The sequence below is a fragment of the Pholis gunnellus genome, assembly GCF_910591455.1.
Source record: "Pholis gunnellus genome assembly, chromosome: 5".
In the NCBI taxonomy this organism is placed as follows: Eukaryota; Metazoa; Chordata; class Actinopteri; order Perciformes; family Pholidae; genus Pholis; species Pholis gunnellus.
In genome coordinates, this window is record NC_136531.1 from 27,511,420 (window position 1) to 27,524,894 (window position 13,475).

The 13,475-nt window shown below is 39.1% G+C and overlaps 1 protein-coding gene across 1 annotated transcript in view; it reads left to right on the plus strand.

Annotated features, from left to right (window-relative positions):
* Window positions 1–13,475, plus strand: part of patl1 (PAT1 homolog 1, processing body mRNA decay factor) — a 28,076-nt gene continuing 14,601 nt past the window's right edge. The window contains exons 1-11 of the mRNA XM_079160143.1: window positions 1–59; window positions 1,905–2,010; window positions 2,934–3,137; window positions 3,445–3,699; window positions 5,615–5,703; window positions 6,084–6,164; window positions 7,545–7,742; window positions 8,153–8,254; window positions 8,753–8,839; window positions 9,414–9,622; window positions 9,860–10,004. Coding sequence (XP_079016269.1) covers window positions 45–59; window positions 1,905–2,010; window positions 2,934–3,137; window positions 3,445–3,699; window positions 5,615–5,703; window positions 6,084–6,164; window positions 7,545–7,742; window positions 8,153–8,254; window positions 8,753–8,839; window positions 9,414–9,622; window positions 9,860–10,004 — 1,491 coding nt within the window. The 5' untranslated portion in view covers window positions 1–44. The remainder of the gene's footprint in view (window positions 60–1,904; window positions 2,011–2,933; window positions 3,138–3,444; window positions 3,700–5,614; window positions 5,704–6,083; window positions 6,165–7,544; window positions 7,743–8,152; window positions 8,255–8,752; window positions 8,840–9,413; window positions 9,623–9,859; window positions 10,005–13,475) is intronic.

Consider the following 13,475-nt stretch of genomic DNA (forward strand, 5'->3'; position numbering starts at 1 on the left):
GCCTCGCTCCCGATGCACTTCTTTTCCCAAAAGCCCAAAGATAGATGTTCCGATTTCAGGTGAGTATTTTACCCCAGGACAAACGTGCCCTTTCCTGAAGACAATTTCAGATATTTTACAGAGAACTGGTAGTAATTACAGAATGCTTGTGATGAAGAGAGTGAATGTTGTCTATTGTTTATGCGACTGCTAAATTCAATGCGGTTGGCGGCCTGTGAAGCACCCCGCTTGCCTGGTGACATGACCCAGAAGGAAGATGAGCGCTCCCTTCCAGTGGTGACAAGGATGAGCTTATTGTTAAATAAATTAATAAACTTTATGAAAGGCAAGTGTGCGATATTTATAAGCTGTGTCTAAACAGTATTATATTGGTTAGTTCTTGGGCCGCAGTGCCAGTTTTCCATCGACGTGGGTCCTGCGTGATGTAACATCAGCATTAGCATCGTGGCTAACGAGTTATCTTGCTAGCGTTACCTATAGGGTGTCAGAAGGTCCTGGAGAAGACGTCGTGGGTACTACGTATTCGTATTATTTAAACAGGAGCTACTACTGGTATATGTAACGTTACCTATATGTTTCTAGTCATATAGTTTTCACAGTGAGAAATCCTGCTTGGTCACTGCTGACTTAGCCTAATAACATTCATCAGTTTGCCAACAATTACGTTGATGTATTTACAGAGTCACGGCTATACAGTGGATTGACTTAACTAATCTAAGTTATCACTCTACTCAATGTTCACTTTCTAAAATACATTTTGCACGATCTCTATTCCATACGTTTAATGCTACATGACATTTTATCACGGTAGCTAAGGCTAGTTAGATGTTTTTGGTACATAGGTTATTGATTGCATTAACTTAACTTATTTTCATTTGCTCATGTTCACCAGCTGGGACCAAATTCAATCAATTCAACAATTCAGTCATCACACTTATTACTGTTGTCTATGTACAGCAGCAAATTAATGGTTGTTTTTGCTATTAAGGTCAAAATGTACAAACCCATGTTCATTTACAGAGGCCATCTGACAAATCTGACATATTAGCTAGTATACATTATTAATCACCTGCTACGTGGTAACCCATCAGTTTTTTTCATAAACTGACCCCCGACATGACTTGCATTTAAATCTACAGATTACTGAACCATTAAGCCATGCACTAAATGGTATCATTGACTGGCAGACATTAGAAAGACAACATTCAGAAAGTCACCTGGCAGTTGGTCCGAATGGTTTTTTACATTTCCGGGGCCCTTGTGTTGTGCGTGTGGAAATTTATTTTTGGGACACTTAATCGAACTGAGTCTTAGTTACTGTTATTAACTAATCTAGCCTTATTCCCGAACTTCTTCGTGTTATTCTGAACATTTCGATGTTTGTCTTTTTACTTTACTTTAACTTACTGTGGTAAATTTAGCTTTCAATCAAACCTGGTCAGAAGCAGATTTAAAGGCTAAATCTGAAAATAAAGCCAAACACTGCAATTGAAGAATGTATGTTAATGCCTGTCAGTATGATTAAAATATTGATATAATGATAACAATTGACCGATAACATTTTAGCATTAAGTAAACTGACGAAGCATTTATGGTATTGTTTAAAAACCTTTTGTATTTCCTCTGTTGCAGTTACAAAGCTCTAATATTATTTTATTTATATATATATATGTCTATACTAATATTTCTAGGGTTCCTGTAGAAGAAAACACTTTAAAATGTAATTTACTGTGATTTATTTCACAAAGGACTTCTGTCTTATTTTGGTTAAGATAAGTACGTTAATCCAGGAAGTCATTTATTTTCCCCATTCCTTGACCATGTCATCATGCCCTGCCTCTTTCCCACCTTCCTCCTTAATCTGTTCCTTATCCCTTCATCGGTCTTCCCTGCTGTCTTTGCAGTCCCTGGATGAAGACTGTACGTTGGAGGAAGAAGACGAGGGACTGGTAGAAGAGGAAGATGAAATCGATCAGTTCAACGATGACACCTTCGGAGCTGGTGCCATTGGTGAGTCCTGCATACAATTTGAAATGTGTTTGCATGAAATCACTATACTTAAGGGTGTGCAAAATTATCGCTCCTATGCTCATTCATAACTACTCAATTTCAGTGGAGTTCAGTTTCAAGAAGGGGGTCTAACAAAAGTCACACTTACTCATATATTTGAAATATATGAAAATGCATTGTAAACAGATTTTTTTGTTCAATCTCAAAACTTTTCAATACGCCATTTTTTTGTGGCTCAGTGGAGCCACAGTCATCCTTTAATCAATGGTTCGATCTCCGGCTCCGCTAGTCCATGTCGGTGGCAAGACACTTAACCCCAAATGTCTCCTGTAGCTGTGCCTACGGTGTGTGAATGTAGTATGAATGTTAGATAGTCCTGATGGTCAGGTGGCACCTTGCATGGTAGCCCCTGCCATCGGTGTATGAATGGGTGTGATTGGGTGAATGATGACATGTAGTGTTGTTAAAGAGCTTTGAGTGGATGGAAGACTGGCTGCTCTACCTGTTAATATAGGCGGCAAGAAGTGCTGTGTTAAAACAGAAGTGTGTGTGTGTGTGTGTGTGTGTGTGTGTGTGTGTGTGTGTGTGTGTGTGTGTGTGTGTGTGTGTGTGTGTGTGTGTGTGTGTGTGTGTGTGTGTGTGTGTGTGTGTGTGTGACGATAAAGACAGTATTGCAAAATCCATGTCGCGACACCGGTGGCTATGATGAAACCGGTATACTGCCCACCACAAGTAGAGGGCTGTTACAATGGTGTAATGATTGTTGGTCAACTAATGCAATACCTGACTACTGTGATTGTTTAACAGTTTGTCAAAGTTATAAGCCCAAAAAATATATAGTCTCTAGAACTATACTTACTAGCACAGATGATTCATCACCATAGAACAAACAACCACTCTGTTTGGCTCCTCTCTTCTTCCAGATGACGACTGGCAGGAGGAACACAAACGTCTTGCTGGGCTCAATGAGGGGGACGGGATAGGAGGGGGAAGGGGAGGAGAATCGGATCTAGGTGGAGCTGAGGACTCATCCTCCACCCATCTCCCGTCCTCAGTGGGCCATCTCCCCCTTCCATCTTCCGTCCCTTCACTAAAATTCTCCTTGTCTTCCTCTGGACTGCCTCCAGGTCAGTGACAAGCAGCAAGACTTGACTTGACTCAGGAATCCTGTTCAGTTATCTGTGAGATTGCAGTATTCCTTACTTCACTGGATATTTTTTTAGGTCTTGAGATCAACTAAAGTACTTGGTTCTATTTTTAAGATTGTAAAATTGGGCTTAGCAATGGGGCAAATTTATTGGATAACTGAACAGAATCGCTGGTCACAGATTTTTCCCTGACTTATTATTTAATATAGCACATGGAGAGCAATAATATACCTGGAAAAAATATATACACCTGGTTGGAAAATCCAAAGTAAAACTGTCCTTTCAGATGTGGAGGATCGAGCAGGGGGAGGTGACTTGGCTGAGTCCCTGGCCAGACTCATCCTGGAGGCTGACCCTGCCATCGCTGGGGTCGGAGCAGCTGAGAGACCTGGTCCATCCCCCAGCTCTTCACGTTCCAGCCTGTCCGCTCTGCAGGGCTTGGACCGACCCAGAGTCCCGCCCCAGCCCTCCTCAATCCCTCATCCCACTCAACCACACCAGCATCCCCAGCACCAGCTGCCTCCTGGGCCCTCCGCCTTAGGTGAGAATAAATGCAATCATTTTTTTGTATTGGTGACTTCAGTTACCAATCAGATAGCCAACTTAAAGATACGATGTGTAAGATCCGGCCTGAAACATGGATATTGAACATTACCAACAGAATATGATTAGGTTACAGTGTTGACGTTTTGTCAAAGAGGTCTATGTATTGTGTTACAGAGATAGTAGAGGGGAAATGCTGCCCCTTATTTGTTTGGAGCATGTGGCCAGGTATTTTACATTGCACCAAATTCGCCACATTTTATGTGGATGTCTAATCAGTGCTCACGGTAAATATAGTGTCATAGAAAAGAAGTTCAGACTGGGCCAGTTGATGAAGTTTAAACTTATACTTAATACTTATTGGTGTCCTGATGAACTTTGATGAATGCACTGGAATCAGACAGAGTTCGATGCAATAGAGTTTATTCTTCAAGCAAAGAACACAACCTGAGTCATTCTCCGGAGAGGAACTGATTTATTCTGTTCTTACATAGTCTTATATTGTATAGTGTGGCTGATATCACCTTTGCCCTTTTAAGCTCTTCCTCCATTTCCTTTGATCTGTCAATATTTTTTTATTAAACCCAGTAAATCACGTTGTGTGTCACTTTCCCTGTCATGTAGGTGTGAGTTATGTTTGTATGGTCTCTAATGTGTGTATTGCATGTACCAGTTTGTCATAGGCCAAATCCCAATGTCCCCCCTTACGGACTCACAGACTTTGAGGCACACTCCCGCGAAGTCCGTGAGAGTTTAGGGATGTCCCACTGTCAAATCGTCAAGTGTTTGAGGGCTCTCTCGCAGACATTTTGAGCCCTTTATGAACCCTTTCCGTAGCTGACTTAGCCTAAGGGAATTACCCACAAATCATTGCAATGTAACGTTAAACACGGGATAACCAGTGGACGTATGGAGACGTAAAAAAAAAGGTAAACAAAGAGGACGGCTCACATGTGTTCAGCCTGGAGTAATACATTTACACAGAAACATTAAGGGTTAAAGATGGAAAGTTTGGAATATGTATAATAAGCATATCATTTAGTTATCGCTACTGAGAATTTAACAAACAAAAAAAACATGACATGATGAGGTTTGCAGTATTCAAGGTGTATATTTCAAATTGCATCTATTGCACACATGAAAATAAAGTTGTGAACACCGGCTGAATATCTATTATCATGCTAAATGACTGTAATGTAATGTAATTATCAGAATCATAACTATTATAACTGCTACTGTGTAAAGGGAATACTGCTGTTAAAAAGCACCTTATTTGTTTAAAGTGTTTGCAAACCAAATGTTATTGCACTTTTGTTCATAAAGCAGTACTAAAATAAAGGTGCGCAATACCCTACTTTTAAATTCATTATTGAATTTTGCGCATAACAATGCAATTAATCGCGATTAAAAATGTTAATCGTTGCCCAGCACTAATTAAAAAATGATTATATTCACAATTATGTTAGTTTGTCCAATTACTTTTGAGCCTCTGAAAATGTGGGGACTGTCTAAAAATGGCTGTAATTCCTAAACGGTTATTGTGATATTTTTGTTGAATATATATTGTGATATATATCTATTGAATTAAAGCTGAAAGTCTACACTTCAACCACATATTGACTGATTCAGTTCAAATCCACTGGAGTCGTGTAAAGAGGCAAAATTTGAAAAATTGTGTCACAGTCCAAATACTTATGGCTCTGACTGCATCTTCTGAATTACGTTTCTCAACTTTTACCTCGAGATTTGTCTACATAATTGTTTAAAATAGTGTGATAGAGACTGTGTAATGTGTCCTGGTATTATTGTGTGTGTTCCTGTCCAGGGAGATGGATGGTTTTTGTCTATGGTCCTTGTTTGATTAAGACTAATAATAATATTAAAATCTGCTGTGTCCTGCTGTACTACTCCAGGCCTTCCTCCTGGCCCTGCTCTCTCATCCATGCTCAGCTACCAACAGCAGCAGCACTTACTGCGTAGAGGGACTGCTCCTATGGCCCAGGTTAGTTTTTAACTGACTATCTGTCTCTACTTTTCTGTATACCAGTATTTTTAAAGCTTGCAAAGCAGTTTGTAAAAATGCAATCACCTCATATATATTCTGTGTCAGATTATGTGGTGGGAGAAGAAGCTTGCTATCACAGTGTTTTTTTTCCTGAGTGGTGCATTACTTATAATGCTATATGACTGTTAAGATATTAATGAGGGGTGGATTCATGGTTTATATTTCCTCAATTTACTAATCAGCAGCTTCTTTTCTGGATTTCAGTTTAAGCTGTGAATTATATTTTGTGTAACTGGCTGTTTGCAGTATTGTTTATTTAAACTTTGTTTGTGTAAAATCTTTTAGTTTGAAAATATATTTTCTCTCATTATCTCTAGATGAACTCTCACAGTATCTGGGAGAACAGTATGGGTTTTGGGCCGGTCAGTGTCTCCCCTGGACTGATTACACACATGGAGGTGAGGGATACTCACTCTTCCGCTTCTACAAAACACTGAGAATGCATGTCTAGTACAGCATAACTAAAAACATAGATTTAAATGAACCTAATAGAATATTTGGCATTTATTTTGCTTTAAAACATCACTAACAAAACACATTTAAAAAATGCTAATTGTCTCTTCATTGCTGAATCATTGTATAATGGCCGCCATCTAATTCCATCTACATGTAATTATATGATGGCAGACCTTCCAACCTGTATGCATTTTGCGTAGCAGGCCCTTGTTTTGACATCAAAGTATTTTGGTAAATTACTTTAAGGTATTTAAAAAGAGGACTGTTGTCTTTTTTTAACACCAAGTATAGGATAAAAAATATAGCCGAGTTAATCAAGAGACATTTGATGATTGTTTCTTCTTTTTTTGCTGTGTCATTAGCATTCATATCTATACGACCAATTGGCTTATCATTGAATGATGAATATTTTAGTTAAGTAAATAGCAATACCAGTGTAAAAATACTTAATACTAAGTCTTAGCATCAGAATATACTTAAAGTACCAAAAGTAAAGATACTACTACTGGATTATAATCATTGATTTATTAATGTGGTCGTCACTTGCAGCTGGTAAAGGTGAAGCCAACTACTATATATATACTTGATAATTCTATACTTCGTAATAATACATCATAGTTTTTTTAGTTAATATATATTTTGTAATAGGAATCTGAATCTGCGAAGTAGCTGGTAACTTATATTGTCAAATAAATGTAGTGAAGTAAAAAGTATGTATGTCCCTCTGAGATGTTGTGAATTATAACGTACAAGTACCACTTATGTATAGTAGGTGACTTAAGTAGCCTATTTGCACCTAGTTAGATTCCACCACTGCTAGAGCACACAATTGTTTACAAGAGATCAAAGTTCTTCTTAGATCCGGCCTCTTAGTTTTGCTCTCAAAGTGCACTAGATTGGTGCATTTAACTTTAGACTGTGCAAAATGTTCTTCTAGGGTCTGAGGTCCAGCCACCACAGTATCTCAAAATCCTGTGGGAAACACTGATGTATGCAAATTATGTACAGTAATTTATTGTGCGAGGAGCAGTGATTACATTTTGACGTATATTGGTTGCCGAAGTACTCTTCGGCAAATTGTCCAGGGCCTGTGATGGGGATGTAAAATATCTGTAACAAACCCAATAAACGCACATAAGAAATGAAATCTCCTTTTCTGAATTCAGTGTCAATTACATAGTGACCGACTGTATAGACACAAAAATATTTCTCCGAATGTTATACAGTAGGTTCAGCGTAAAAAGCGCTGAACCAAGCTGTTGATTTTGGTGTAGTCGTCTATATTTTTCTAATATTTTAGTCACCCTTTTTGTCCTCCTCAGGATAGTCCTCTGATGTCTATAATCAAGGAGGTGGGCCTTCCGAAACAACCTCCTCAGGGTAGGAATGATGGACGAGATTTGTCAGAGAGGGTACCACCTCCACGCTCTTCTTCCCCTGTGATTGGCTCCCCTCCGGTGAGGGCAGTGCCTATTGGAACCCCGCCCAAACAGCCAATGAGCCATGCTCTAAATCATCAGGTGAATAACGGATGACAGTTCTTCTCATTCAACACTTTTCCTATTTTTCCTCCATCATTTGCCCCTTTTAATGATTTCCAAGGTCCGAATGAACACTAAATCTCATGTCTCAAAAACGCCCCCCATTATTGTCGCTGTTTGTCAATGTGGAAGGCTATTTGTGTTTGTTGAAGACAAAGGTTTTCAAATACACTTGCCTACCACAGTAAAAAGCTATGCTGTATTATGTTGGTGTTTCAGGGGTCAGTTTGCCACATCTTCGTGAGTCTTAATAATTGTGGTACTTGGCGTGCTGCATCATGTTGTTTGTACTTAACGTGTAGTTGGCTTTGTCTCTGTTAACCGTGTGTGTGTGTGTGTGTGTGTGTGTGTGTGTGTGTGTGTGTGTGTGTGTGTGTGTGTGTGCGCAGATCCACCATCCCACGGCGGTTCATGTGAGAGCCCCGATCCAGCATAGATACCCTCCTCCTTTCCCTGAGCGAGTGTCACCCAACACCCTCCTCAATATAGTTGTGAGTTTTTTCCTATCCCCATCCTCCCCTCGGTTATTCAGCTTTGTATGCACATTAAATCAAAGAACATTCTAGGGTTCCTTTAAGTGAAATGGCACAACACATCTCAAGAAATCAGTGTTTCTGTGATTTCATCCATGAACAGCTTGAACATTGGGTCTGCAAAACTAAAGATGCTAATTATGACTTTTTTTTCCTAACCGATAGCTGACCCTTCATTTGCTCTTAATGTTAGGTTGGTAAATGAAGCTTTTTAAAAATGTGATATTAGGTTTCTAACCTTTGAAACAGGCTAGCTGTGCACCCGTTTCCAGCTATTCTGCTAAGCTAAGTTAGCCGGCTGCTGATGGTAGCTATATATTTGCGGTACAGACATGAAAGTGGTATTGATCTTCTCATTTAACCGTTCCTTTGAAAAAGGAGTAGACAAGAGAGACAAACCAACTTCAATTTTCATTATTCCGGAATTTGAAGTGTTTATCTGCCGTTTTTGTTCAGAACTCTCCGCTGTGTCGCAGTCCGTTCCCTCCTGGAGTTGGTACGGTCCTGTCTCAGATTCAACGGGCCCAGCTGCTGAACTCTCAGGTTGGTGTCATAGAAACACACTCTTTTTAGATTGCTGCATATAACTCCTGGTTTCTTCGATAAGTGGTCCGTAATACCTTGGGATAAGAGAAATGGGGTTGATAATGAAATACAGAAAACTAAAGTCATTGGACAAGAAAAGTCAAATTAGAGGCAATGCTTTTTTTATTACAATACTAGTAGAATGACTACGCTGACATTCTGAGAAATGTTTGCTGTCCTGGCTGTACTTGGATAAGAAGATTGACTTTAGTTTTACTTCTGTTTTTCAGAAGTATTGTTAGTGTGGTATTTCTTAAGCCCAGCTTTGCTCCAGAAACAGGAGAAGACACTTCACCTCCATCAAAATGGAAAAAGCTAATCTTTAGTACAAATGGTGTCTCATTAGCTAGCTAGTATGCTTGGGTTTCTTCAGACTTAAGACAGCATTATTGAAACCAGGCGAACCCATGATGGGTGCAGAAACTGCTTCTCTGAGTAATACTGACACAGCAGCTCCAATACTTAAATAGTTCCCTACTAAATCACATGACTCATTATCTCACACAGAGTAATTGTCTCTCTCTTTCTCCAGGTGGCTGGTTTTCCTCGTGGTGGACCAGCGCCTCTGTTACCAGGTGGTGGTGGCGGTTTTAGGCCATTTTTCGGTCCTCCATTGGGTCACAGAATTGGCCCGCCCCCTCATGGCCACCTCAACCACACGCCACCAATCCGACACAACACCACCCACCTCCACCCCCAGCACCGCCGCATGCTCACCCAGCGCATGCAGAACCGGGGAGGGTAAGCAAGTGTGCATGTTTGTGTACACACAGTACATGTGAATAATGATAACTGTGAGGTTACACAGCACTGTAGACCTGGATCACTAACCAAGAAGCAACATTATCCTAAACACTACCTTGAGCAGGTTACAGGCTAAGATCACACTCTGAACAGAAAATGTCAGCTGTTGCTTTTCAGTTACTTTCCAAAGGTCACTGGGTAGACATGTGTTCTTGTCTCTTTGCCTCCCTTTAGGGACCGTGGCAGGACTGGAGGGGACCGGCGAAGCAGGGACCCCTACAGTAACCTTATGACTCAAAAAGAGAAGGAATGGGTTACCAAGATCCAGATGATGCAGCTGCAAAGTACTGACCCTTATCTGGATGACTACTACTATCAGGTTTGTTTTTAGATGCTGTTGCCCTGTTATTTGCATTCATGTAGGGAGCTCAAAATAGCTGACCCTTTTTAATTATATATACACACTGCATTTCCAAAGTTTGGAGTCATCTGTTATATTGATGTTTTTCTGCTTTCCTTCAGTAATGACCATTTTAACAGAGACAAAACGAGTATAATTCAGGCACCAAATGTATTAACATTTTAAATAATTTTTGTCCTAAAAGAGCAATTAAACATTTCGGAATGTTATAGTCAATTTGTAGTCTAAATGATCAATCTATTATCATTGAGAGTTCAGTCAATAATGAAAAATATCACACCTTGCAAATAGGGGTGGGAGAAAAATTGATTCTTAGATGCATTGCGATTATCTCTTAAAACATTATGACTCGATGCAGAAAACTTGATAATTGGAAATTTAAACTCAATTGTCAACGTATGATCGCCTGTAACAATTTTGTGACACCGGGCTGTCCGTCCCTTACCACTGCCCGTGAACGCAACAGACGTAATACATGTGCATCTTGTTTACGTTCTAAACTAGGCTAAATACTAGAAGAGTTTTGGTGAGGGCATCTGAGCTTGAGTAGCCGAATATGAATACAATCCTTTCGGCACCCCCTGGCTTTTAAGACTGCGATAAAGACACTCTGATCTCCATGGTCAAATCAGCAAACACTGAAATTTTAGTGCATCTATATACTGACATTCATGGTGAACTCATTGCCCAGGTCGGCAGCGAGCGAGAGACTTAGCAAAGTTGTTACCTGTATCTCGTGACTTAAAGGTCAAACATTTTTACTTAAGATATTTACCAAAGTAAAATTCCTACATTTTTACCTTCAAATAGCTAATTTCTGAATAGAGGTGACATAAAAAGACCTTTCTCAATAATTCCAGACAATGGCTGATGCATTTGTGTTCAGTACAAATCAAACACTTTTACTCTACCATTTAAAATATTTTACAATGTAAAACTCCTACATTTTTTTTTTTAAAGCTGATTTCCGGACATTTGAGGTTCTACAAAAATAATTTTTGCAATAATTATAGACAATGACTGATGCATATATGATAAGTATGTCTCAGAATTAACCTATGCTGAAAATCATTTTACTGTACCAGATTTTTTCAAAGTAAAAGTCTACCCACAAATATCTAATTTCGGAATATTTGAGGTTCTATTAAAAAACCTTTTCTTAACATTTCCAGACAATGACTAATACATTTGATTTCAGGACATCTCGGTCCAAAAGTCAAACATTTTTTATGTTTTAATAAAAAAAATGTACAAAAGTAAAAGTCTCTATTTTCAACCGTGAATTTATTACATTTATGAATATTTGAGATGCTATAAAAATATTTTTCTTGATAATTCCTGATAAAGACATACATTTGTGTTCAGGACATTTCTGACTACACCGATAATGAAAATCCCCAAAATGTAATGTACCAATTAAGAGATTTTACAAAAAATCATGCAAAATACATGTTTTAGGCCACCACCTCCTGTACACGAAGATAAGTGTATCATAGAAAAAACAAGACTTTTAGTGGAATTATTATTGACACAGACAGCAACTCCAGTCAGAACTATTTTTTATTTATTTTTTTAAAGCTGTGTCCAGCTGTAGGCACTTAACATGAAACAAGTGGCAACAGCTGTCTCACTGAACCTGAAAAAGGGCAAATTAACCACCATTACTTGATAAAGACAGAGGTTCCATGCTGTTTAGTCATTTTAAATCTGCCACCACAAAGCAGGCTCTATCAAAGTTTTCAAGTTTTAATATGATTTTCATCAAATTTCATGTTGTAGCAACTTATACTGTAATAACAGTTTTGAGCATAATATATAATAATTTATTACGTTATTATAGAAATAATAAATTATGAAATAAGCGAAACATATTTTATTTATTTTCCGAAATTTAGCACGTAAACGATTCAAAACAGCATATTTTGCATGATTTCTTTGTAAAATCTCTTAATTGGTACATTCAATTTTATTTGAGATTTTCCTTATTGGTGTAGTCAGAGATGTCCTCAACACATACATTGTCTGGAATTATTGAGAAAAATATTTTTATATTCAGAAATAAGCTTTCTGAATAAACAAATGTAGGACTTTTAAGTTGAAGAATTTTTTAATTGGTACAGTAAAAATGTTTGATTTTCAGTATGTGTAGCGTATCCCTCCGAATGATGGTTTGACACTTAACTGATGATTGTGTAATTTATTGATTAATCAAACAAACAACAAACAACAAACAACAACCAACTTAAGAGCTTGTGCCTCTTCGGGGGGTACTCATCCCGTACCGTTAGTATCCATTTCCAACCGTCTTTCTCCCGTCCGTTACTCTCTGTCCCACCGTCTTTCTCTCCGTCCGTTACTCTCTGTCCGTTACTCTCTCTCCAACCGTCTTTCTCTCCGTCCGTTACTCTCTCTCCCACCGTCTTTCTCTCCGTCCGTTACTCTCCGTCCGTTACTCTCTCTCCAACCGTCTTTCTCTCCGTCCGTTACTCTCCGTCCGTTACTCTCTCTCCAACCGTCTTTCTCTCCGTCCGTTACTCTCTGTCCGTTACTCTCTCTCCTACCGTCTTTCTCTCCGTCCGTTATTCTCTGTCCGTTACTCTCTCTCCTACCGTCTTTCTCTCCGTCCGTTATTCTCTGTCCGTTACTCTCTCTCCCACCGTCTTTCTCTCCGTCCGTTACTCTCTGTCCGTTACTCTCTGTCCGTTACTCTCTCTCCTTGCGCACACAAAACCACTTCCGTCTATTACTCCTAGAGCTGCTTTCAAAATAAAAGCATTTCGTTTTAACAACAATAAAGACATAAACTCAGAAAAACAGGCAAAACATGCAACGAAAAACAACAGATTGCTTGCCACACATGAATTTGGTTATTTACACTCCCACCAAATTATGAATGTTTCATATTACATCATATGAACTATGAATAATTTCACATTAAGAGCGACAATGTCCCTTTGTAGTCTTGAGCTTAAGAAGCCTCTAACATCAGAACTAACTTCTGCACTGGGCGCTCCATTATGGAGAGATTTCTAAGGCGCTCACCCTTCTTGTTCAGTCTCTTATCTCCCACTGAGATTTTCACTCTCCTTACAAGTCCATCCTTACCACTAACAGTCTCTAAGACTCTTGCAAGTCTCCATTCACCTCTGGGCAACAGTTCATCAATGTCCATCACTATATCACCGACACATAAATTTCTGTGTTCGTTTAGGTTTGTGCCGCTGTACCTTGCAGAACAGTCGAACACAACCCGTATTTTTTCAGGTTTTTTAGGGTGGTAGATGCCATGATGAGGAATGTACCATCGTTCACCAGGAGTTCCATCTTTGTTTACTTCCTCAACATCACCTCTCTCAATGACTTCTTTCATGTATGCTGTGTAGTCCTTCTTATATTTCTCGTCCCTGTGGAACCTCCGTCGTAAATGAC